Genomic DNA, 27,395 nt, shown 5'->3' with positions numbered 1-27,395 from the left:
ACACACTCTCACACGTACTCACCCACATACACACTCTCACACGTACGCACCCACATACATAAGACGGTCTTTAGGATTTTCCCCCCAGAGGACGGAGTGCAAGAATGGAAGGGCCAGAGGATGTGGAGGGGCACTGCAGAAGAGCATCTGGGCTAGCAAGATGGTTCAGTGGGCTAGCTGATGCTCACTGCTAGGTCTGATAACCCGAGTTTAATCCCTAATCACACACACACGCATATACACACACGCACACTCACACACTCATACACACATGCACACACGTGTGCGCATATACACACACACACACACACACACTCATACAATACTCACACATGCACAAGACATAAAAGCAGAAGAGCTGCTGAGGAATGGGGAGGGGGAGGGGCACATGAGGACAACAGGAAGGCAAGCAGGACTGAAATTTATTATACACACGTATGAAACTGTCAAAGACAAGCAAACTCTGATTCTTATTTTATTGTGTGTGTGCGAGAGCCCTCAGACAGAGGTCAGCGGTATCAGATACCCTAGAGCTGGGGTCCTAGGCAGCGGAGTGGCCAGAGTAGGTTCCGGGAACCAAACTTAGGCCCTCTGCGAGAGCAATAGAAGCTCTTAAGTGCTGAGCCATCTCTCCGGCTTCAAAAAGTAAATCTTAAAAACATACAAAATATGGACTTTTAAAAAATTCATTTTGGACAAGGGGTATGGTCCATTCATGAATCACACTGGTCAAATAACTGAAACAAAAAAAAGTCACTGTACGGCTTTCATTATTGATGTCTGAGCTTTCAGTGGTTTACAAAGATGTTCTCTTCAAAGGAATTCTCAGTCTGTATCAACAGATCCTTCTGGATCTAAATAAATCATTTAATCTCTCTGCGCTTCCAAATGTCATGTGTGTCATCAAGAAGACTGGATTAGGTAAGTCTTAGTGATCAGGAAAATGCCAGGTTCTCCTCTAAACTTACTTCGCAGATTACAGCCACTTGATTTGTGTACAAAGACTCCCTGCAGTTCGTCGAGTAGCAGTGCCTGTGTAAGCCACACACACCTGTATACTTTCACTCGGCATCTTTTTGCCCCCTTCCCTTCTCCCTCCTGCTCACTCTGGCCCCTGCGCGCCCCAGCCCATAGGCTTTTTGTCTGTTTGTTTATTTCTCATTACAGATGGTTGTGAGCCACCATGTGGTTGCTAGGATTTGAATTCATGGTCTCCAGAAGAGCAGTCAGTGCTCTTAACCACTGAGTCATCTCACCAGACCTCACTTGGCATCTTAAATGGCGAAAGGACATTTTAAAATATTTCAAAAACAAAACAACAGAGACCCAAGGCAGGGCTGGGAGATGCACTAAAGATGAAAGAATAAATTCAAGTTTGGGCCTGAAGTTTTGGAATACTCCCCTGCCTCCTACTCTGATATTCTGTCCTTTTGTCATGTTGCCCAGCAACTGCAGGATATCATTAAAAAACTTAGAAACTTTTATCAATAAGAGAGATTAATTAATTGCTTTCCATGAAGTGGAATGCTTCTACTTTGAAACATTGAGAAAATAAATGTATCAGTAATTCCATTACAGGTATCTGTCCCAGACACTCTTGAACATTTGTCTAAAGTGAAATGTATAGGGAGACCGGCTATGTATAAGGAGCATCATCTACAATGGCCAAGCACCGAGATCAGTAATGGAACATCACTACAGTAATGGAGCATCATCTACAATGGCCAAGCACTGAGAAACACTCATCAGTAAAGGAACAAGGAACAAAATACAGTAAACTCACCACATGGAACAGTGTATAGCAATTATTAAAATAAACACTTGATCTAATTCAATAAAGACAGCTAAAATAGTCAGTGAGAAATATACTTCATAAGGCTTTCTATGTTATGATACTATTTTGTGGACTAAAGAATCCAAGGCAGTATAACACATATGTGTTATACATAGATAACATATGTTATACATAACATGTGTTATACATACATAACATATTGTACTGTCTTCATTTCGACAACTACTAGTGAGCATATTAAAAAAGCACGACTAAACTGTAATTGTTAAATGCATTTTAGTTTAAGGTCATGCTCCTAAATAGCAAACCACGCTGCTACAATGTCCGAGGCTGTGGTCAGCACCATGGACAGTGTCCCACGAGATCAGGACCATGGCCAGTCCCAAAAATGGCTGAAGATTGCACACCACAACAAAGCAAGTGTTAAACTTTTTTAAATGTTATGTTATGGTAGTAGTACACTACCTCAAGTGCCTTTTACAAAGGCTGGAGAGATGGTTCTGCACTTCAGCGCACTGGCTGCTCCTGCAGAGGACCAGGGAACCCAACGGCCTCACTTAGTTCTAGGCATGTACAGCGTGCACACAGGTTTACATGCAGACACATTCATACACATAAAATACATTTTAAGTGACTTTTATAGGCAAAAACTAAGTTATAAACAACATTTTTTGGATACTCTTAGGCCTTTCAGTCATAGGAGGGGCAGAAAACATGGCAAGGAAGGTGAATTTTAAGTCTGATAAAAAAGTATGACACTGTCAGACACAAAGAAGACACTCACACTGAAATGACCTGTACATGTCACAGACAGGACTTCCACTCCAGAGGTTTTGAAATACCATTTCTCCCAAGCACAGCTGTGTCACACCAACACTGATGAGAAGCCTCCACACTCTCCACATCTGCCAGGCCCCAGTGCATCCTTCAGACATCTGCTGCACCTGCCTTAGTCCAGCCCATCACCTCACTTACAGTTTGAGCCCTTGATTCACCTCTCTAAAGATCTGACTCTAGATAAGAAAACCATTTCTAGTAGAAGAAAACTGGTTTTGTTAATATACAGTTAGCCATAAGATACACTTTTTGGGTTTTTTTTTTTTTTTTTTTTTTGGATTTGGTTTTTTCGAGACAGGGTTTTTCTGTATAGCCCTGGCTGTCCTGGAACTCACTCTGTAGACCAGGCTGGCCTCAAACTCAGAAATCCACCTGCCTCTGCCTCCCAGAATGCTGGGATTACAGGCGTGTGCCACCACCACCCGGCTAAGATACACTTTTTAACCCATGAAAGTTTGCAGCACACAGTCTTGGTTACCTTTTTGTTGCTATAATAAGACACCTCAGCCAAGCCAACTTAGAGAAGAAATCACAGTTTGGGGGCTCACAGTTTCAGAGGATTAGCGCCCATGACCATCACGCAGAGCATGGCAGCAGGAGAGCAGATGTGACCCTGGACAGGAACAGGGCTTCCCTTCTGGTCCATAAATATGAGGCAGAGGGACAGGCAACTGGGAATAGCATGGACTTTTGACACCTCAAGGCTAGCCCCCAGTGACATGCCATCTCTAAGAAGGTCACACCTTTTAATCCTTTCCAAACAGTTCCACAAACTGGGGACCAATGAACCTGGGGGGGGGGGGCATTGGCAACCAAACCACCACATACACCTTTTCAAACAGAAAACAACTATATTAAAAGTTAAAATTAAGGGCTGGAGAGACAGCCCAGAAGTTAAGAGTACACAACGGGTACAGTTCACAGCTCAGAACTGCTTGGAATTCCACTTCCAGGGAATCTAATTCGTGTAGATGAACATAAACTCACAGTCATGAGGCAGACACACACACACACACACACACACACAAAATATTTTAAAAGTTAGATTTAAAAACACTCTTGCCCTTCTATTTAAACAAATGAATTTAAAGAGATTAGAAACTTGTCCTACATTCAAACGCATCACCTCATTAAAAATTCCACAAGGTAGTTGTTTCTTGTCTCTGCAGACAGGGAACCCTGGCCTCTCACGCTGACCTACTTCGCTTTGGCGCTAACTCCTCCGCTTTCCCAGCTCCGTGCTATGCTTCGGGTGAGAGAGCTAAGGGAATCACTTATGTCAGTGTTCCCTAAAATGTGACTGAGAAGAACGGCTTAAAGGTGGCTGTTAAAAACACAGTCACATGAATCAGGTTCCCCAAAAGCCGGTGAAATGGTTTCTAAAGATAGACCGCCCAGGCAACCCTTTCAGGCTGGTCTGGAAAGTTCCAACTGTGCGTTCCTCTCTATCAAGCCCCCCATGGAAACCGAGGCCTCCATTCTCACTCCAGCTTCTCTCAGCCCTCTTATTTGCTTCTACAATGAACAAAGAGCCGACTGAAGGTAAGCGCAGCGCTGGCCTTCCCTCCACCTCAGGGGGAAGAAAGTAAGTTTGTAAAGGTAAGCTCAGTGCCAGCCTTCCCTCCAGCTCAGGGGGGAAGTAAATTGGCGTGTTTCTGGGCAAACACTCCCGTGGGATTCTCTCCCAGTCCTTTGCTGTCACTTTCTGAGAGAGGTGAACAATGTGCTGGTACTTTATATCAACTTCTCTCAAATATTATCGCCTTTGATCCAGTTTAAAGCTGCTACATCTGAGAATGTCTTCAAACTCACTGGGCTGAGAGATAATGGTGGCCCCGCGATAGCTATGAGGACAACACACAGTCCCCGGCAGCGGTCCCAGAACACCATGAGAATGAAATCATTTCAGAAGCAGTATGAGCATAGAGCTCCCACTTAGGAAATGGGGGAACAGGAAAAGCAGGGTGGGTGGGGTGATCACAGGCAAGGCCTAGGCAAAACCCCTTCCCAAAGGGTTAGCATCAAGCAACAGTAAAGCAAAGATCTGGAATTCAGTTGGTGTGGTGGTGCATGACTTTAATCCCAGCACTCGGAAGACCTCTGAGTTTGCTGCCACCCTGGTCCACAGTGAATTACACCCAGCTAGAGCTGTGTGGTAAGACGATCTCAAGATAGAGAAACAAACAAACACAGGCTGAGGCAATCTACAGTCCCGGGCACAGAGAAATCACGTGAAAATTAATGACTAGAGGAAACAACACCAATCTTTTTCCTTTTTCAATCAATGTTTTAGTTGTGGGCTTAGCCTTTAACAGCCAAAACGTTTTTTCCAACCTAAGTGTTTAATTTAATGTACATGGATGTCTTGTCTTTATGTATGGCCAGGCATCGATGCATGCAGAGCCTCTGGGAGGCAGAAGAGGGCATCAAATCCCCCAGAACTGGGATACAGAGGGTTGTAAACCTCTACCTGGGTATTGGGAATTAAACCTGGGTCCTCTGAAAGAGTAGCCAATGCTATTACCCACTGAACCATCTCTCGGGCCCAAGATCAATTATTTTTGAAGACTCTGATAAATAAAGATGGTACTTTGAGAAGTGTGGTAGTGGAGGGAAAAAAGGCAATCAGGAAAGAAAATTAAGGATCATACAAAACCAACAGAGAAACAGGCCATGCCGACCAACCTCTCTGCCTCTTCTACTTCATGCAAATTACCTACGGTAAAGACTGCACTCTCCATAGCAGCTGAAAAGAGTGCTCCTAGACCCACAATCTTATCTACAAAACCGTGAGAAAGATACTTGCTTGCAAAGTCACTATAAAAAGAAACCAACATATAACAAAATACTACAACATTTCAGTTGTGAAATCTCTTCCTCAAATATCCATGAAATAGAAAACACACACACACACACACACACCCCAAACCCACTTCACAATTTAAATTATCTATCCTTAGACAAATCTTTTGTTGTTGTTGATTTGCATGTGTATGCGTGTGTGCTGTATGTGTCTGTGTCTGGGTACAGTGTATGTCTGGGGAGGGGGTGCATGTGCATGCATATACATGTAGAGACCTTCTTTTATCAATTTCTACTTTATATAATTGAGGCAGAGTCTTGCTATACCAGGAGCTACTGATTCTGCTGGGTTTTTTTTGGGGGGGGGGGCTTACCCTAAATACCCTAGCCAGCTTGATCTAGGAACACTATCTGTCTCCCAGATTTGTGATCCCCACATTTGTGTGGCTGCTGGGGATCTGAACTCCTGGTCCTCCTGCATTCATGAGCACTAAACCATCTTTCCAGCCTGTGACTTGGGTTTTCCTTATTTCTTATGATCTGGGGATCCGGTCTAGGGTTATGTACACATGTGTGTGAGGTATGCCGATTAGTTTTTGTCAACTTGGCATAAACTAGAGTAATCTTGAAAGAGGGAAGCCTCAACTGAGGAAGTGCCTCCACTAGATTGGTCTGTAGGCAAATCAGTGGGGGCATTTTCTTGATCAACGTTTGACGTGGGAGGGTCCAGCCCACTCTGGGCAGTGCCACCACTGCGGCTGGTCCTGGGTTGTATACGACAACAAGCTTGGCGAGCCATGGAGAGCGAGCGTACAGGCAGCCTTGCTCCATGGGCTCTGCTCTGCTTCCCGCCCTGCTTGCCTTTCCGCCTTGGCTCCCATCAGGGACGTACGCCAAAGGAACCCTGTCCTCCCAGCTGCTTTTGGTCATGATCTTTATCACAGCAAAAGGGAGCAAACCAATACACTGCAAACACTCGCTCACTGGGCTATATCCCAGTCCCCCTCAAGCCTAAATCAGAATATTAAAACTAAGAACAGAAATAAACCCAAGACAGACAATGATTTTAGCAAACTACTCAAGAGAGAAGATGCTCCGATGAACTTATTAAGATTCTGTGAGTGAAGAAAGGAAAACTAAGATTTTGTTTGTTTGTTTTTGTTTTTTGTTTTTTTATTTTGTTTTTTTATTTTGTTTTTTTATTTATTTTTTTTTTTTTTTGGTTTTTCGAGACAGGGTTTCTCTGTGTAGCCCTGGCTGTCCTGGAACTCACTCTGTAGACCAGGCTGGCCTCAAGCTCAGAAATCCACCTGCCTCTTCCTCCCCAGTGCTGGGATTATTAAAAGTGTGTGCCACCACTGCCCAGCGATTTTTTTTTTAAAGATGAAAATTAAATTATCAGGGGACATGGAGAGCTCAGCTGGTTAAGACACTTGCTGCAAAAAGATCAGGGCCTGAATCCCAGCTCCAGAAGCCAGGTTAAAAATCGGATGAAAAAAAAAGCCGGCAGTGGTGGCGCATGCAGGACAGCCAGGGCTACACAGAGAAACCCTGTCTCAACCCCTGCCCCCCCCACACAAAAAAAATCGGATGAAGTATCGTGATTTCAGGACATACTGGATTGGGAAAAGAAGAAAGGCTACACAACACACAATGCCTCTGCACAGCTGTCACTGGTAATCAACGGTTAAGGCCCAATAATCGATAACTATACAGATATCAGTAACTGAGAATAATACTGAAAATCAGCTTTAGGTAGCTACAAAAGAAAAAAAAAATACCTACCTTCTATGTCCTGCCCAATAGAAAGTCCAGCCCATTTTCGCTATAAAATAAATGAGAGAAGAAGAAAAAAGGACAGTTAAAATCAAGTCAGTATCAGAGAAATGAAAAAAAAAAAAGATGGATAGTTATGAACTTCAGAAAGACTCTGTAAAACCGAGACACTGTATGTAGTTATATACTTAACTGTGACCCCACACACACACCCAAAATGCCAGTCTTTAACTCCCAGGGTGTGTGACTCTAACTGTATAAACAGGGTCTTTGCAGACTACATTAGAATACGCCATAAGCTCACACGACTGGAGACGCAGGAGAACACCATGTGACGACAGAGGCAAAAATGAAATGATGCCTGCTGAGGACTGCCAACACCTGGCCAGCTGTGCATGGCCAGCTGTGCACGGCCAGCTGTGCACGGCCAGCCTTCCTGGGGCCCTCAGAGGTGGCTAGTTCATGCTACCTTTGTGAGCTGTCAGCTTTCAGAACTATGAGAGAATAATATTTTTCAATTTTTGCCCATTTTTGTTTGTTTTCTTTTTTATTATAGTTTGGACTTTCTATTATTTTAAGCAAACCAAATTCTGGTTCCTTTTTCACAGATAACCCAGAAATGAATGTAGATAACATCTTATAGAAAATATACAAAGTTTGACTATGTAGCCCAGGCTGGCCTTAGAACCTGAGCTCTTTCTGCCTCCTCTCTTAAGATTAGCATGTGCTACTGAATGTCACGGTGCCCAGTGTGCCCTTCTAGAGCAAAGCTATCCACAGTGTGGAAACTTTTGTACAACGAAACACACCTTACCATTTTCACTACAGTGGATGGTTCTGTATTAGTGCACTGCTGCAGTTAGTTTTGTGTGATTTGCTATAACCACAAAAATAAATTAAATTCACAAAACTAAAACTACTCAGATGATTCACACTGAAACTTAAGCTGGGAGTTAGACCATGAACTGGTTGGGATTACTCTGTGCAATCTGCCCAAAGGATTTTCAGATGCTTAGAGCCAGTCACCTCTCCTGACTAGACTGGCAGGGGACAGGAACAGAATGCATTTAGGTAAGAATTTAGGGCTACGTTGTGAGATTTAAAATCAGTTATTACTGATAGCACTCCATAGAATTCTGGGAAAAATAACTTCTGGCTGACAACCCTCTGCTTGCCTGCTCGAGTAACCACAGTGGGTTCTAGGGCGGGTGGCTAAATGGTGCTACACCGGGGGCATGCGCAATGAGGGTTCCCTTTCCAAATTCTTTCCCAGGGGTCACACTTCTTCCTCTGCCCCATGTCCTCTAAAAGACCCTTTATAAAACCCACCTTCTCTCTGGTCAAGATGACATTTGGCAGCATGCTAGTCAATCTAGACTTTGGGACACAAAGCCACTGAGGTTCTGGGTTTTACCTGCAAAGACAGTCTTTGGATCATAGTACGGGTATCCAGTGTGTATCCTGAGAATTGAATCAGTCACCACGTTCCATGATGCTTGGAGTATATCTTGGGAGGATTCTGGTTTGTTTTTGTTTTTGTTTTTGTTTTTGAGACAGGGTCTCAATCTGTAGCCCTAGCTAGACTGGAATTCTGTTCAAAGCTGGCAAATCCAGTGATAGGGGTGAGCCCTGGGCATTGTGACTGTGACCTCCTCACAATTCACCCAGTTATACCTTCCCAGCTCTGGAGAAGCCCAGAAAGCTAGATCATAGTCTAGACAACTACTCTTCACAGGTTAGGTAGGACAGCAGAGCATTATAAAACTTCTATTATTAGATGTCAATTTTATAAATAATATAAATGATGTGCTATCCTGGGATTTGGTGTTAAAAGAACATCACGCTTTTTCCAACAGCCAACTGATAATAGCTCAGACATTTTTTTTTATTTGTAAAAAATGAAGATAATATAAAGGTATCACTGTAAATAGTTGACAAATTAAAAATGTATCTTTAGGGCTAGTGAGATGGTTCAGAAGGTTAAAGTGTCTGCCATCAAACCTAATGACACCAACTTGAGTTTTGGACCCACATGGTAGACTGACTCCTGCCAAATCTTCTCTGACCTCCACTGTGGCATGAGTGCCCTCCCCATAAACAAAGTAAGTAAAATAAGTACTTTTTTTAAAAAAGAATATAGCTTTAAATTCTGTATGCAACATCTAGGTGGTTTTCTTCCATATGAATCAATATAGTCAGAGGGCAATGCTTACTTGAAATGAATTGACTGCTGCAACTCTTTGGCTAAAGAGAACGCATTTCGTTACCTGAGGTAAGCTGAATGCGATGCATCCTGGAACCACAGATGGGTGGGTCCTCAGCGTGAAAATGTACTTGTGATTGGGGGACGTCCTCACCATCACATGCCTGAAAGACAGCACAGTCAGGGCGCCAAAGAAAACATGGCTTCTACACGTGTTCTTCCCAGACTCATGTTTGATGACACAGATAGCACATAGGAGAGCTGACAGAAAACCACAAACTGGGCCCCCAAAACCTATAACTCAAAATGTCTTCTAGACATGACATCTAGGCCCACACAACATGAGCAAAATCTAGCCAAGTTCCAATGAGAACATCCAATTCAAATCATTACATTCATGAGATTTCCAGTTTACAGGAAACTGAAGCACCGATTCAGAGTCCTTGCTATTAAGTAAGAGAAAGATGAATTTCCTTTTTGGGGGGTAATTTGACATATCCCAATAAAATAAAAGTAGGAGAACCAAAGGCAAGAGAGCTAGGATATATATGAGGTAGTTGTTAGTTTTTAAGGTTATTAAATCTTTCATCAGACTTTCTCAGAGCCTGGACATTATAATAGCAGTTTTTACAACAGATATTACAAATGAAAAATTTCCCCAAATATATCAGCTTTCATATAGAAGTCCAACTTCAAAGAACTCTGAACCAATTTATGTTACCAGAAGGTTTTCTTTTTAAATTTATGATTTAAATTGTATTATATGTAAGTACACTGTAGTTGTTTTCAGACACCCCAGTAGAGGGTGTCAGATCTCATTTTGGATAGTTGTGAGCCACCATGTGGTTGCTAGGTTTTGAACTCAGGACCTTTGGAAGAGCCGTCAGTGCTCTTAACTGACTGCGGAGCCATCTCTCCAGCCCCAAGTTACCAGAAGTTATCATTCATATATATATATATGTCTTATATATCTTATATATATATAAGTTAAGTGCTGGCACTACCTTTTATATATGAATGAGAGGGGGTGGGGAACAGCTGCGGAGCAAACCTGTCCAAACCTGACAGAGCTCTTCACCCCAGGCTCACACTCTGCCATTAAGTGTCACCTCTGGACCCACCTTGTCTTTCAACAAACAGCGTTTTTACCATGCTGCAGTTGTACTGGCTTGCCCCTTATATCTACCATATTTTACATGGAAAGCTCAGCGCCTGTGAAAGAATGCCATAAAACTCCCTCACTGACCAGTCTTATCTTCAATTTGCCATCACAGAATGCTCAATGCGCCTCCCTCTCATGCTGAGGCGAATCCCAGAAGTCCCCAGATGGCCTTTTGATGTAGATGGCATTGAACTTGCCAACAGTCTTTGGAAGGTCAGTAGGTGACATGAATCAGTTAAGATAAATTATGATGAAAGTGCTTTTAAAAGTGTGAGGGTTTTGTACACCTTCAGTTTCCACGCCTCTTCTATTACCATAGTAACAATGTTCACACTAGTAAAGCTCTTTGAAGGAATCACTGACATGCTGGGCGCTGTTGTAAATGTTTAAATTAGAGCAACGTATCCCTCACAACTCCGTTTTATAGATCAGGACACAGGAATACAAAAAATGGCAAATGCCTTTCCTGTGGTAATCAGTTTGTGACTGTCAGCACTAGCATCCAAACTTGGACAATAAGACTTCAAAGTAAGCTGACTACCAACCATGTTATGTGACACCTATACCCAGTATGTCTACTAAGAAAATCAGCTTTTAAAAGCATTCTATGAATGACGTATAGATGCCGCATTTATCAAGGTTCGACAGAGTAATGACAGAAATACGTAACTCTCGTCTCCATTTTCCAGCTTGGCAAGAGTAATAAAAAAGGCAACTTCCAAAAGTTTTCCTAAAATGATTCTTTGGAATCATATTCTAAAACAATACCTAGCAAGTTAAAAGAATCAAGTCAGATAGCTACTCACTGGCCAGACTGGAAATCCTTTTCATTCACAACTGCACAGTTGCTTAAAGATAATTCATCAGTAGGGCATCTCGCAGCTTGCATAGTCTGTAAGGATCAATGATTAGAAACGTAAGAATACGTCATGGTTTCAACCTGAATGAACACTGCATGCCTCCTGCTCGCCGCCCTCAACCACAAACGCTGTGGTAAACATCCCCCCATCCTGACTCCTGGGTTTCTTCCTCCGGGGTAGCAGCAAGCCCTTCATCTGGGAAGCTGCCTGTCTCATTTTCTGTGGCCTGTGTGACTGCAGGTAAAGCCTGTGTGCAGCTGCATTCACTCCCATCCCCCATCTCTCCCGGCACCAGAAGAGAGCACTCCTCCTTACCACACGACTGCATAAGAGCTTTCCACTTTAAAAGGTATCAACAGTGCCCCCACAGAAAGCAAAGGCCACAGTCGACAGAAACACACTTGGAATCACAGGCAGGACGACCAAGTTAAAGTCCTTGAAGCCAGTCTGGACTACTACTGAGAGTCCACAAAATCTTTTTTTTTTTTTTTGCTCAAGCTTATTTGAATTGGTTTTCTATCTCTTTCATAGCAAAGAATCATGACTGACAAAATGCAATAGAGTCAAGTAGTAAATTTGATAAAAGTTGTTATGAAGAGGCATCTTTTTATAAGAAATCCCAAGTAACCACAAATTTTATTTCCTATGGATGAAAGGAAATCATTTTCTAGCCTGAGGCAGGAAGATGACTGAAAGTCTGAGGCTAGACCAGACTACACAGCAAGGTCCTGCCTCAAAAGATAAAACAAAAACCACAAAAAGCCTCCAAACATTTCTCAACAAAAATAATTATAAGGTATACCCAAAGAAGAAAAACAGCAACCAATGGCCTTTTGGGTTAATACCTACTAGCCAAATATTCTCTTAAATAATGGTACATCTCAGTATAGTGCAGGCTAGCCTCCAACTCAATAATAGCTTAGGCTTGCCCTTGAACTTCTAATCCTCTTGCCTCCACTTCCTGGGTGCTGGCAATATGGGAGTGTGTGCCATGTCTGGTTTATGTGCTTCTGGAGTGTGCGCCATGCCTGGCTTATGTGCTTCTGGAGTGTGCGCCATGCCTGGCTTATGTGCTGGGGATTGAACCTGGGGCTTCATGCTGGCTAGGCAAACACTCCACTGACTGAGCTCCATCCCCAGCCTCAGAGGTGTTTTTATTCAGTAACACTTTTGTTCTATATAGTTTCCTGGACAGCTCTGACATCAATAGCCAGTGTTCTAAGTTTATTCTTCAAATTTCAAGCCAAAGCTGATCATACTTAAATTTGTTGCCCAAATACAAATTGATCTAATGAACTTTGACCTTTTCTTGTATATGTGTTTTGGCTTGGGTTTTTTTTTTTTTTTTTTTTTTTCATGTTTTGACTGAGACATGCTCAAGACAAGCTGGCTTTAAACTGATGACCCTTCTTCCCTTGGCCTTGGGACGTTAGGATCACAGGTGTGTGTGCCCATACCAAACTTTTGAGGGTTTTTTGGGGGGGAGGGATGTTTATTTGTTTGTTTAGTTTGGGTTTTCAAGACAGGATTTCTCTGTGTGAAGCCCTAGCTATCCTAAAACTGGCTCTGCAGATCAGGCCAGCCTCGAACTCTCAGAGATCTACCTGCTCTGCCTTCCAAGTACTGGGATCAAAAGCATGCACCACCAGCGCCCAGCTGATATTAGTACTTCTATTCACTTTATAGTTTTTAATGAAGATAAGCTTTCCAGACCTAATGACACTACAGAGACCTCAAATGATGTCAGAACTTTAAGTCTCACTGCACAGGATGAACTTCTCTATCTGCCGAAAGGCATGGGGCTAGTTAATGCAGTGCTTCACACAGCCGTGTTAATGTTAGTCAGTGCCACAGCTGCTCTCCCAGAAGAGCAGACACAAAGCCCTGAAGTGCAGAAAGCACTGGCAGCCGTTGCCCTACTCACAGGTCAATTACCAACACAGGTTGGCCAGAACCAGAGGTGGGCAGGATGTCACGGGATGTCCCTGAGGCCTTTTTATCTAAGCAAGGTCTTTACAATACTAAGTCTTTCCTACACTCCACATGGAGATAGCAAGTATCATCATTTTCTTCTTTAAAAACTTATTTTTGTGTATGTGTATGGGTCTGTGTGATATGTGTGAGATGTTATATGTGTATGGGTCTGTGTGATATGTGTGAGATGTTATATGTGTGTGGGTGTCTGAGGGGGCAGAAGACAGTGTCAGATACCCTGTAGCTGGAGTCACAGATGGTTGTGAGCCACCCAGAATAGGTGCTGGGAACCAGACTGGTCCTCTGACGATCATCCTGGGCTCTCAACCACTGAGCCACTGCCCCAGCCTCTTTTTCCTTTCCTTCTCTTTTCTTTTCTTTCTTTCTTTCTTTCTTTCTTTCTTTCTTTCTTTCTTTCTTTCTTTGTTTCTTTCTTCTTTCTTTTTCACTTCTTTCTTTCTTTCTTTCTTTCTTTCTTTCTTTCTTTCTTTCTTTCTTTCTTTAATATCATACAGAATTACTGGTAGCTGCAAAATATTTAAAAGAGCTTAAGGTGCTTGTGCACATCTGTAATCACAGCTGTCTTGAGGCTAAGGCAGGAAGACTACAACTTTCAGGGCAGCCTGGATATACCAGTGAGTTCTGGGCAGCTTAAGGCACTGTAAAACCCTGTCTCAAAAAAAATGAACAGGGCTGGAGAGATGGCTCAGAAGTTAAGAGCAGAGGTCCCAAGTTCAATTCCCAGCAACCACATGGTGGCTTACAACCATCTATGATGAGATCTGGCGCCCTCTTCTGGCCTGCAGGCATACATGCAGGCAGGATGCTGTATATATAATAAATAAATCTTTTTTTTTTTTAAAGAAACAAAGAGGGGTTTAAAGCAAGAATAGTTACCTAATTCTTTTATTTAAAAAAAAAAACCAAAAATCAAAAAACATTGAAAAGAGTATATTTAGGCCAGTGGCTCAGCATGTAAAGGTTCCTGCTGCCAAAGTCTGACAACCTGAGCTCGAGTCACTGAACAGAATCCAGGAAGCTGTCCTGCGACCTCAGGACACTCAACCTAAAGACAAAGGAACTGCAACCCCTAAGTGTGTGCTTTTTTTAAAGTCAGGAACAGAATAGTTTAAACTTCGTGTTATCCAAGTGATGGCTTCCTAGGGCTTTCAGAACACATTTATTAGCACTACGGAAAGTGTAGTGCATTTTAATTAATTTGAAGAAAAACAGTAGACAGATGGAAATGTACTTGCCCCATTTCAGTAAAGCATTTCCATAAATGGTGATTAGTTTGATTTTTAAAAATGTCATAATTTCAAAAGTACAGCCAAATTCCTTTACTTTGATCCAAGCTTTGATTGTCACTACAATCAAGTGACAAAATAAGCTAAATTTGGGAACGGGCCTTTGAGCAGATGCATTGCAAAACAGTTAAGCAAGATAATGAGGAACAATGACTCTCCACTTTGCTTCAGGGAGCGCTAGTGAAGATGTGAGATTACACATTGATCGCTGGCTTCTTTTTCGTACGTTTCACCATGTGTATAAAATCTCAGCACATCTGTGAAAACACAGTGTGGACATACTGGGGTTATATAAATGATTTGACATGTGGGATTCATGATCAGGTGTTTGGAAAGCACTGAATTCCCATAACATGAACACAGAGAGAATCAAGGTCACAAGTTTGCCTTCCAAATGAAACAGCGTTTTGTTAAAGTCCACACCTGGACCAGCCATCTACCAAAAGCATATCAAACAATTTAAAGTATTCTACCTTCCTAGATTCTCTTTACTTTTGAGTTTCTTCCTTTGATTATCTTTCCCTTAAACCTGCTTCCCATCCTTGGCCAATTCTGATACTCTACAGTTCTCAGCTTAGATAATACTTATTCCAGGAGACATCCTAGACAGCTGCCCCTCCCAACGAAACTGGTAAGACAGACATGAATATGTCCTTTACTGTCTGCCTACACACTTGAATCTTACATAGGATAATTCTTAAGGTTGGAGACTACATTTTGCTCACGTCCGTATTTCCAGAGGACTACTTCTGAGCCTGGTACACAGTGAGTGCTTGTTGATCACAGGTCAAACCACCCAAAGGACAAGTGTCCAAGGCAGTGTCCCTTCAAGGTCATTTAGGATATGACAGAATTAGATTCGAATGACCTAATCCTTACACAACTTGGGGCTAGGAGGCTAGCTCTGACGGTGGGACAAGGAGCTACACAGGAACCTAGCCATGATGGGGGCTCCGAGTTTAGCCAAGAACAGATCTATCAGTGGACAAAGAGCAACTGAGGGGTGATTCTTGACATAATCCTCCTGCTTTACATGTACACACAGAAGACTTGTACGCACACAAATGTGTGTACCTACACACATGCAAAAAACATACATGCACAAATGCACACCACATACATATCCGTAGACACACTTGGAAAAATAGAAATCAGTAAGTGGAACAAAAGTACTTATGGGGCAGAGCCAACACAATAGAAACTTTACAAAATGCTAAGTTAACCTCACTCGTAAACTTGTTCACCTGTCAATGTCATTTAATAGGAAGGAGGTGGGAATCTGTGGATATCATCTGGCTAGCCAATTTAAACAGATGCTACAAGTAAAGGGCCTCCCTATTAGAAGCCAGAAGCATCTGTGTTTGTATGGTAAGCCAGGCAGGGTATCTCATTTGAAAACAAAGTGTAAGTCCCTATAAATAGTCAAGTTGTCTATTTACTATAGAAATGCCAAGGGAAATTTCCATGATTTTTTTTTTTCTAAAACTGACTTTGCTTCTAGGGAAAAATAATACAAGCTAACCACTACAGGAATATAGCCTTTTAAACATAAAATTACAATCAGTGATGGGTTGTTTTATTAAGGTAAGCTGTTCAAGCTACAGGAACACATAAATGTTTGTTTGTTTTTTTTTCTGTTCAGCCATTTCATATAGAGCAAAGACACGGAAGAGTTCCCCCTCTTCAGATCAAGGCACCTTTCATCTATCCCATAAGCATAGCCACTAATCTCTATTAGAAGAAAATGTGGTAGTCAAATGGGAAATTGTTTGTTTTTTTAAGATTTATTTATTTTATGTGTGTGAGTATACCATTGCTCTCTTCAGACACACCAGAAAAGGGCATTAGACCCCACTGCAGATGGTTGTGATTCACAATGTGCTTGCTGGGAATTGAACTCAGGACCTCTGGAAGAGCAGTCAGTGCTCTTAATCACTGAGCCCTCTCTCCAGTCCACATAACTGTTTAAGGATATAAAATTGTCTTCATTTGGGTGGGTGGGGGAACACCCTCATAGAAGCAGAGGGAGGGGGGAGGGGATGGTGGGGTTGGCAGGCGTGGGTGGGAGGACTGGGAAAGGGGATAAAATTTGAAAAAAAAAATGTCTTCATTGTAACTTAAAATGCCAAACAGTATGGATGGCGCCTATAGGCCATTGGCAACTCTCAAACAAACAAAAGGGACCTTCAGTGGAAGTAATTATGACATAGGTTATTCCAGAGCCTTTAAATGGCAGAGAATTTGCTTCTGGGTGGGGAGGGGGAACACGGACCTTAAGCAAGATTTCTCTGGACAGTATTTCAGTTTTGGAATTTAAATAACATACTCTTATATAAAGGTTTCCTGAAGAAAATAAATCACTTGAGTGAACTTTTAAATCAAGTAACAGTACAGCCAAATAAACAAAGAAAATTACAATATGAGGCGTCGAGTGGTAGCACTCCTGTAATCCCAGCACTTGAAGGGTGGAGGAACGAAGATCAGGAGTTTAAGATGACCCTCAGCTACAAAGGGACTCAGAGGCTAGCCAGGACCACAGGAAACCCTATCCAAAAGGAAAGAGAGGGAAGCAAAAACAGTGTGCTAGCAGACTAGAAAGGGCTCGTCACCAGACCGTCCCTCCTACCCTGACTATAACCCTTAAGACCATGCTCTCTTCCTCAGGTCTCGCCCCTCAGGCCTTGGTTACATTTTGCCAGAGGCTTGCAGATTCCCACAGGAAAGCAGAGAGAAAAACACAGAAGCCTGCCCCCACCCAGCCTAGCTAACATGCTCCCACTAGGGATCTCTCTGAAGAACTAAGGGTTAAAAATGGTCCTTTCATGTGGGGTGGGGGGAGCAGGGCGGGGCGGGGCGTGCGGACCATCATTTTATATCTGTAATTGCAGCACTGGCAAAGTTGAGGCAGGAAGAGGCTGGCCACAGTGTCCATGGTTATTTTAATGTGGTTCTGACCATCTCAAGAAAGATAAAAGAAACCTTCACCTTTCAACAAAGTAACTCCCAGACATATGACTGTTAGCATTAATGAAAACTTAGAATTCCATATTGGAGTATCACTATCCACATTTCAAGTATCACAAGTGGCTAACCTCTCCCACTGCAGATGGTTCCAATGGATACGACTGGTCCAGAGCAACACAGAAATGTCACCATAAATGGCCACCTGCAAGGCTATAGAACCCCCTATCCTGTAAACTCCGATGATATCTGCTGCTTAAGAAAAGGGGAATTGCTTTGTTTTGGGTTGGTTGGTTTTGTGGACGTGTATGGTTGTTTTGCTTTTTTGTTGTTGTTGTTGTTGTTTGTCTTTTTTTTTTTTTTTTTGAGACAGAGTTTCAAGGAGCCCAGGCTGGCCTACAACTCGTTCTATAAACAGGGATGGACCTAAACTTCTAATCCCCCCACCTCTACCTCTACAGTGCTTGAATTATAGATGTGTAACTACCACACCTGAGCTTCTTGTTAAAATGTTGAAGCCAGGCTAGTGAGACGCCTCAGTGGGTAAATATGCTTCCCCCCCCCCCCCCACGTAAATAAATGTAATTTAAGTTTTTAAAAAATATTCTGAAGACGTGGGGTGCGAGGATGGGATGCGGGGGAGGAGGGAAACGCAAGAAGCTTGGTGTGCCATAGTTATTTTCAAAAGTCTCTTGGGGTATCCTTGACATTCCCTGACTCAGACGAATGCTATGCACATAACGAGAGAACCTTGACACCTGCCGGGTCCTCAAGATTCTTTCATAAATGTCTATTTTAAGAAGCTTTCACTTTGATCTTTCAGGGGGAAAATCCGTGCTGAAAAATGAGAACATCAAACACCAACAACATCAAATACTGGCAACAGTACAAAGCAGCTTCATATAAAGTTTATATGGCCTAGCCAATGTAACCCCGGGTCTTTTTGGTCAATAAACTGAAAACCTACGTCCACACAAACACTAAACATAAAGGTTCACAGCATCTGTGTTCATAGCAGACGATACTGGAAATGTCACAAATGTCCTCCTGAGGATGAATGGATAAACAACTATGTCATAGCCACAAAACGAAATACTCAGGTATAAAGTAGAAATGAATCATTGATGTATATATTACGGGCAGCGAGACCTGGGAGAATGGGGCTAATACATGAATCGAACTGAAGTTTTTAGTCAGAGCATCAGACAGTTTATGAGGGCCAAGAGCAATCACCCGAGTAAAGCTCGAGTGAGCTCAAGCTGGATACGATCAGTTTCCACAGAGGCATAGAGAGAGGATAGCTTAACCCTTTATTTGAATAACGTCAGCAAGCAATAATGAGTCATCGGGAGTAAACACCCTCCTGTCTGCTACACCTGGGTGGGGGTGGGGCATGAAAACAAGTTCTGACAACAGTTCCATGGAGGAACTGTTTGAGGAAACTGGGGTCTCGAGACTCTTGTTGTCTTGGAGTTTTCTCACGAGCACTCAGCACGGTCCTCACTCAACTTATGTGTGTATGTGTATATGCATGTGCATGTGTGTATATACACGAATATAATGGTGGGTGAAAGAAGCCATTGGTGAGAACCAAGCACGTGGTGCTTTCCGGCGAGTCTGGCCTGTTCTGCTCTCTGTATTGCTTCCCGGCCCGGCCGGTTGTAGTTATAGCGCATGCCCACTTCCGCGGCATTCTTTTCTACGGCTGGGCTATGTTCCTCTGTATGGGCAGACCACGCTTTATCATTTCATCCTCAGTGAATATTCAGACTGTTTCCACTTAGGGGCTTTATGAAGAATGCTGCTATGAACAGCCAGACGGAAGCGGAATGTGGAGTTTGGGGGAGGTTATTTGCTGTTTTGTTTCGTTCTGTTTTGTTTTCTGAGACAGGCCCTTGCTACACAGCCAGCTGTGGTCTCTAACTCATGATTCTCTTGCCTCCGTTTCTGGAGTGGCAGGATTCAGTGTTCACCACCAGGCCTGGCTCTGTGCGTAAGTTTACACATGAACATACGTGCTCACCAGATACCTAATTTACAAAGTCTTTCTCCAGTTCTGGAGGTTATCTTCACTTTCTTTTTCCTTTTTTTTTCTTCTTTTTTTTGTTTTTTTGTTTTTTGTTTGTTTTTTTGTTTTGTTTTGTTTTGGGGAGACAGGGTTTCTCTTTGTAGCCCTGGCTATCCTGGAACTCACTCTGTAGACCAGGCTGGCCTCCAACTCAGAAATCCACCTGCCTCTGCCTCCCAAGTGCTGGGATTACAGGCGTGTGCCACCACTGCCCGGCTTATCTTCACCTTCTTAATCATCTCCTTTGACACATTAAGGTTTCAATTTTGTTAAAATCCTGTTTCTCCCGGTTGCTTATGCTTTTGTGTCACGTCTTTAAAAACCGCTGCCTAATTCAAGAGCGTGCATTTTTAAAATCCAACACTGCCTAACTCAAGAGTGTGCATTTTTAAAATCCGGCTGTTCTGGAAAGGATCAGAGTTAGGTCTTTGGGTTGTTCTTGTTTATTCTTTCTGATGCTAGAGCAGGGAACTGTTTCCTTATATCCTCTCTTAGATTGCCCATTGTCATGGGATAGAAACGCAGCCGGCTCTGGATATTGATTTCCTATGCTACAATTTTGCTGAACTTTGTTGCTAGCTCTGCTTCTCCTCCTCCCCACCTCCACAGATGGATAAATTCGATAGGAGTGTCATCCGGAACTGGAGGTGTATCCCAATGGTAGAGCGCTTACCCAGCATGCACTGAGTCTCTAGGCTCAATCCCCAGTACAACCCAAAACAACACCAACACAGGAAACTGCAGCACCGTGCTGTCCGCATAGAGCAGTGATACGGTGCCTTTTATTCCTTTCCTGGCACGATGGCCCTACCTAACACTTGCAATGATGCTGAATAGAAGTGGTCAGGAGACATCCTAGCCTTGGTCCCGAGCTCTAAGAGAGAGAAGTCTTCGACCTTCACTGTGAAGAGGTACAACAACAGCTGTGGGTTCTTGGTTGGTCGGGATTTATTTTGTGAGCCAGATTTTGACAGTGCCAGATCCTAAGGTTGCTTTGAGAGTCTAACAAGAAAAGATCTGTGAAGGTGTGCTCACCACTACAAAACGCCATCTCGTTTATGACTGTATTCCACAACAGAGTTTTCTTACTCTGAACAAAGTTTCCTCTGAAGGTTCCTAAATAAAACAATTTACCCCAAATTTTCAAAAGCAAACAAAAAAGAATGAAATAAAAATAAAGTTTTGCACCTAAGGATATCACAGAGTCTAAGTCTAATGGATACCATGTCTTCAAAGCAGCAAAATCCATTGACTTACACTGACAGGCCTCACTCTAATTACCTTAATTGATGGTGTTGATCTGCACCCTGTAATTACACACACATACACACACACACACACACACACACACATACACACACACACACACACACGTTCACAATGTATTTGTAATACTGAAAGGTTTCTCACTCAATACAGCTTAATAACAAATACAAGCACAACAATGGTATCATCTAGGTATTTTATAATTTAGAAATTGCTTTTAAATATGTATGTCAAAGTGGCTGATGAAAGGCAATCAGGCATTACTAGCCTACTTCTGCTCCTTGGTTAGAAAGACTCTTTTGGGCAAGCTGGGAATAACAGCACTGGGCTGGAGTGTTTACCTAGCACATCAACAAAATGAAAAATTAAATACAAAAACAAAAAATGTCTGCACCTGGCATGATGGCTACCGCTTCCCCCTAATCTTCTGTTTCTATACTCCAGCATCTTCCCTTGATTCTGATGCCACACACATTTAGGGCAGAATTGCATACGAGTGGCTGGAATATCAGGGGAGGGGCAGTGGGTCAGGCTGATCTGATGAAGGTGTCAGCAATTTGGGCTGGGAGGATAATGCAGACAGGGGAGTGAGGGATGCTGGGAGGATAATGCAGACAGGGGAGTGAGGGATGCTGGGAGGATAATGCAGACTCGGCAGTGAGGGATGCTGGGAGGATAATGCAGACAGGGCAGTGAGGGATGCTGGGAGGATAATGCAAACAGGGCAGTGAGGGATGCTGGGAGGATAATGCAGACAGGGCAGTGAGGGATGCTGGGAGGATAATGCAGACAGGGCAGTGAGGGATGCTGGGAGGATAATGCAGATAGGGCAGTGAGGGATGCTGGGAGGATAAAGCAGACAGGGCAGTGAGGGATGCTGGGAGGATAATGCAGACAGGGCAGTGAGGGATGCTGGGAGGATAATGCAGATAGGGCAGTGAGGGATGCTGGGAGGATCTTCTTTCTTAAATGGGGTATTGATTTCCTTGGGTGAATTTACTTTGTAAAAGTGGAAAGAATGCTGGGCGGTGGTGGTCCCAGCACTCAGGAGGCATGGGCAGGTGGATCTCAGAGTTCAAGGCTGGCCTCATTTACAGAGTGAATTACAGGATGGCCAAAGCTACAAAGAGAAACCCTGTCTCAAAACAAAACAAAACACAACCAAATGCAGCGATGTGTTTCTGTGTGCGGGTTTTGGAACATTACAGGTGTTTCCAAAGGGGCTGTACTGGTTTGTCTTCATTCCTTCCATCTGAGTGTGAAGACTTCCAGCAGCTCCACGGCTGTGCGCTTGGGATCTTGGGGCTCTTAGTCTACTTCCTGGTGAGAGTGCAGCACTGCCTCCCGGAGCTTCAGTTCCTGCTTCTCTGAGGATGAATGAGGTCAAGTACTTAGCGAATGCTACAGACAGCATCTTTCCGAAGGCCTGTTTGAACCTTTGCTCTGTTTTTCTACTGGCTTTCTGTTGTTTCTTTTTAGGATTAATTGGCAGGTTTGGTTTGGTTTGTAGTCTGGGTGGAAGCTCTATCAAAAGCATCTGCTCTAGTGTCTTCTTGCACTCTGCAGACTGGCTTCCTTCTCTCAAACCGTGTGTGCTGTGGATGGACTTTGGTCATCTCCCACCCACTCGCATTTATACACCAAGGCCCTGAAACCTAAAGCCCGCACTGCTCCCCCAGTGACCACTCTGGAGTTAGAACCTTGAGGGTAATTACAGTTAAGGTCAAGGAGATGGGGCTCTACTCAGAAAGGATTCTGACCTTCTAGGAAAAGATAGCTTTCTCTCCCCCCCACCCCCACCCCATCCTGCCCCTCCTTCCCTCCCACGATACTCCCCCTCCCCCACCCCATGCTGCTGCTGCATCCGTCCAGAAGAAGTAACTCATCAGTCAATCATGCAGGCACCCTGATTTTGAACTTCTGGCCTTCAGAACTGGGAGGAAATACATTTCTGTTGTTTAAGCCACTCTGTATGTGGGACTTCGTTACATCAGTCTGAGCAAAGAACAAGGGTGCCTTTTGATAAGCAGTCTTAAATATAATGGAGTCTATTTTTACTCCGTAATTATTTCTGTTTTTATTCCGAGTAAGAAATCTGCTGGTCCCTGGCTGTTTGGTCATGTTGTGGTCTCACTTCTTTGATGTGCACTGTGGTCAGACAGAGCTCTGCACCTTGGGGATGCTATTCAGCAGTTACCCTGAATAAGGCGCTAATCTGAGCCGTCCATATTGGAGTAGTGCGGAAATAGCTTTGCTGCTGTCTGCTCTCTAGGCCTGGTGGCCTAGAGAGAAACTGGGTTTTTAATTTGCTTTTTATCACTTTATACCTATAACCATTGCTTCCCCATCAATAACCAGGGCCTGAAATTCCCTGCCATCAGAAGCAGCTTGATCAGAGGTGGTGCTACCCTGCCACCTGGAGTAGCCCAAGGAGTCTCTGACAAACAGGCCAAGAGCCTACACTTAGCAGCAGATAATAGCTTCGGCACAAGGTAGTATTAGGAAAGGTTATTAACACACACTTAAGCATGGGTGAGCTTAAGAAAGGGCACTACACACTCCAGTACTGGTGTGGGCTTCTCGGGAGAAAGCACTTAAGCTCTCTGTAACAGTCATACGTGCGATTCAGGGACATCTGGAGTTACACCTCGAAGGGTTGCAAAGAAATCTTTTCATATTTTTCTTCCTCTTCAGTATGTCCTAAGGAGTATTGAGTAGGTCTACAGCTGGTAAGGTAAAAGCATAGGTCACAAGGATTATAAAAAAAAAAAAGAATTTAAACTCTTTTTAAAGACTATAAATCAAGTGTATAGTCTTGTTTGTGAGAGTCTCAGAACATTTCAGGTTTATAAGTGGGGAAAAAAATCAAAGGCCACACACTCTTAGGCCTTAAGGAAGGGTCCCACAATATTAGCAGTATCTATAATACCTCTATACAAAAGGCTTTATCTCCATGTGTGCCTTAGCTGAAAAATTTATCAACTGTGCTGAAATTCTTGACTCTGCTAGTGAGAGACAAGCAGATTTTGAGATGAGAAGGCTATTCTATGTCCCCGTGATTTTCCCTGTCCTCCTAGCCTGTTCAGATCCATCACTTCCTGGTTTGTCTTTGGAGGCAATTAGATGCTCGCATGCTTAGAACTGTTTTATCTCTGGATAACTGAACCCACTGCTGCCAGAGGTTGTTCTATCCCTTCTGTTCTAAAGTTCACCCTGTCTGGTATTACTGTAGCTACTTTACCTCTTTTTTGTTTGGGAATTATCTGATGGGACTTTTTTCTTTTTTTATCTTTTACTTTGTTGCTTTCTAGCTGTATCTTTAGTGACTAACCTAAAAATGGTGGTTGGGAGCCAGGCACAGGTGACACGTGCCATTCATCCCAGCAGTGGGAGGTAGTAGCAGTAACTGTGAGTTCAAAGCCAGCCTGTTCTACATAGGCAAGTCTGAGACCACTCAGGGCTACATAGTGAAACCTATTTCAAACAGACAGATAGATGATAGACAGACAGATGGGTAAATAAATAGATGAGTGAATGGATGAATGAATGACTAAATAAGCAAATAAAGAGTTGCCTGCTGGGTTTAGAATTTTTTTTCAATATACTCTTTAAAAATCTAAGGTGGCAGCTGAGCTGTGGTGGCACACGCCTTTAATCCCAGCACTTGGGAGGCAGAGGCAGGCGGATTTCTGAGTTCGAGGCCAGCCTGGTCTACAGAGTGAGTTACAGGACACCCAGGGCTACACAGAGAAACCCTGTCTTGAAACAAACAAACAATAACAACAAAAAAATCTAAGGTGGCATTCTCTTCTTTTGAATGAAGCATTTAATCCTAGTAGAATTTGTTCTGTGTTTATTTGGTTTTGGAAATACGGGTATTGTTTGACATGGGTCTTGGTACATAGCCTAGGCTAGCCTCAAATTCTCAATCCTTCTGCCTCAGTCTCCTGAGTGCTGGGATTGCAGGCACATAACAACACACCTGCCTCTGCTTCTATTTATTTTATTTTTATCACTTTCATTCCTCTTAATTGCATTTTTTCCTATGCTTTTTTCCACTTCTTAAATTTTTAAAATTCAAGTTCCCATTGTTATTCATATTTTTATTATTTCTGTGATCACCCTGGAAATATGAATATACATATTGAATCTAAAGCTATTCAAGAAGCTCTAACTCCTTTCTGAGGAGAACATCATAAAATGCTCTGAGTCTACGCCTACCCCTCACCCCATTCAGGTGCAGCTGCCATCGCATGCTTAGTTCTAGTGGCTAAAACACCCACCAGACACCACTGAGTCCTTTTGATTACTAGTATTGCCATTGTTCTTGCTCTGAAACCGGGTCTTGCTATGGCCCAGTCTGACCTCAGAGTCAAGCAATCCTCCTGCCCCTGCAGCTAGGACTGGAGAAGAGTCACCACACCTGGCTTCTTTAGACTTTCTGATCGGGCAGACAGATGGGTTCTCTGGTGGTCTCTCTTCAGATGATGGCGTCCTCACTGTTCCCCACCAGGAGTCTGACTAGCCTGAGCCCCCTTCTCTGCCTTGTGTGTTTTCTAGACTTTTTTGCTAGTGTATTTTGACTTCTGTGGGAGCGGTTTGGGGGTTGTTTTGTTTTTGGCATGTTTCTTGGTTTTGTTTGTTTTTTAAGGAGAGTGTAGGGTTTGTTGTGTGGAGAGGTGGAGAGAATCTGTGGGGAGTTGACAGGGGGAAAGTGTGATTAGAATATATTGTATAAAAAAAAATGGGAGGCAGAAGCAAACAGATCTCTATCTACAGACCAACCACTCTGTAGACATTCCAGAGTGAGTTCCAGGACAACCAGGGCAACACAGAGAAACCCTACCTCTAAAAAATAATTTTAAAAATTTTATTTTCCTATATCTCTTCAGATCTATCATTGTCTCATACGCTTGTTCCTCACTCTTAAAGTATTTTACAAGCACATTAAATATATATAGTTACTATATGTCTGCTAATTTCAATATCTGAAGCCTTTGGAAATCCCAATCCTTTTTTGGTGTGTGTGTGTGTGTGTGTGTGTGTGTGTTATGGTGGTGATGGTGGTAGTTTTGGGTTTTATTGCTATTTTGAGACAGGGTCTCACTAATCTTGGCTGGTTTGGAACTCACTATGTAGACCAGGCCAGGTTTGGACTTTAGGGCTCTCAAGAGTTCAAGCCCGCTTCTCCCTACCTATTCACTAAGGAAGGGTATGTGCACCTCATCTTGACTCCTCAGAGGACAGTCACGCAGGACTCGGTTCAATTCTCTCTTTCTAGCATGTCGGTCCCAGGGATCGAACTCCGGTCATCAGGCTTGGCGGCCAGCACCTTAACCCACCAAACCATCGCGCCTGCTCTCTAAGCCGGTTCTTGGCTGCTTCTGCTGACATTTCATTCGCGGAGTCTTGTTTGTGTCATTTGTGATTCTGTGCTTATATTGTTTTTTCAAAGTTACTTTTTAGGAACTTCCTGAGTCCTGGGGTTCTTGGAAGACCAATTCCTTCCGAGAAGCTTTCTGCTCGCTGCTTCTGGGGCGGAGTGGAGGCATGGCGTAGACGCACTGCCAGTATCGAGCCTCTTCACACCTAACTACCAGCTTAAGAGTTTCACACTGATCAGGTAGAACGAAATCAGAAGTCCCGACTTCAAGGTGATGCAGTGGATTAAAAGAAAAATTAAGAGGATCTTGTTTTTGTTTGTTTGACCCTACCCAGCACCAACCTGCGACAGGAAATTTTCCTTTCATTTCCCTGGATGGAACAAGTTTATTCTTAGCTGACATTTATTATAAGGTGTATCCCCTGGGGGTACAATCTTTACTAGGGGGATTCTACCAAAACCGCCAATGTTTATCTCCGGTCTCCAAGCTTCTCTGGAGGCAAAGGCTCTCGGCTCCTAATGCCCGCTTGCACATAGGTTTTGGCCTGATGATTCTTTAAGCTCTAGCCAGCTACCTGCCTGAATTCAAGTATCTTTAAAACTTATGATTATTGTTATTTATGTGTATGCATGTGCCACATGTGTACAGGAGTCTGCTAGGGCTAGAGGTGAGCATCAGATTCCCCGGAATGGAGTGAATGGTGCTTCTGAGCTATCTAATACCGATGCTGGCAACCGAACCTGGGTCCTCCAAGGGGAGCAAGTGGTCACAACCACTAAGCCACTTCTCTGGCCCTGAGCATCTTATCCAGCATTTAAAACTTGTCGTGTGGGAAGATGGATGGGAGGACCTAATTCAATATAGTATGAGAAATAACGACAACTTCTTAGCTATCTGAAAGGCTGAATGCCAGCAGAGGATTTAAAAAGGGAAAAAGACGACCTTGAAGCTTTTAAATATCAAGGTTGAAGATACATTTTAAAAAAATAAATAATTAAAG

At 43.2% G+C, this 27,395-nt stretch overlaps 1 protein-coding gene and 1 non-coding gene across 2 annotated transcripts in view; both read right to left on the bottom strand.

Annotated features, from left to right (window-relative positions):
- The window catches only part of Nsf (N-ethylmaleimide sensitive factor, vesicle fusing ATPase), a 133,462-nt gene that overhangs the window by 99,003 nt on the left and 7,064 nt on the right, over nt 1-27,395 (bottom strand). The window contains exons 2-4 of the mRNA XM_052194373.1: nt 11,382-11,467; nt 9,478-9,577; nt 7,220-7,259 (exon numbers count right to left, since the gene is read on the bottom strand). Of these exons, the coding sequence (XP_052050333.1) occupies nt 7,220-7,259; nt 9,478-9,577; nt 11,382-11,467 (226 nt within the window). The remainder of the gene's footprint in view (nt 1-7,219; nt 7,260-9,477; nt 9,578-11,381; nt 11,468-27,395) is intronic.
- On the bottom strand, nt 16,345-16,481 carry LOC127695693 (small nucleolar RNA SNORA29). Its single transcript, XR_007980063.1, has one exon. It is a non-coding gene; the product is annotated as a small nucleolar RNA SNORA29 (small nucleolar RNA).

The sequence above is a fragment of the Apodemus sylvaticus genome, chromosome 10, assembly GCF_947179515.1.
Source record: "Apodemus sylvaticus chromosome 10, mApoSyl1.1, whole genome shotgun sequence".
In the NCBI taxonomy this organism is placed as follows: domain Eukaryota; kingdom Metazoa; phylum Chordata; class Mammalia; order Rodentia; family Muridae; genus Apodemus; species Apodemus sylvaticus.
The sequence above is the reverse complement of the archived record's forward strand: the minus strand, read 5'-3'. Positions and strand labels throughout refer to the sequence as shown.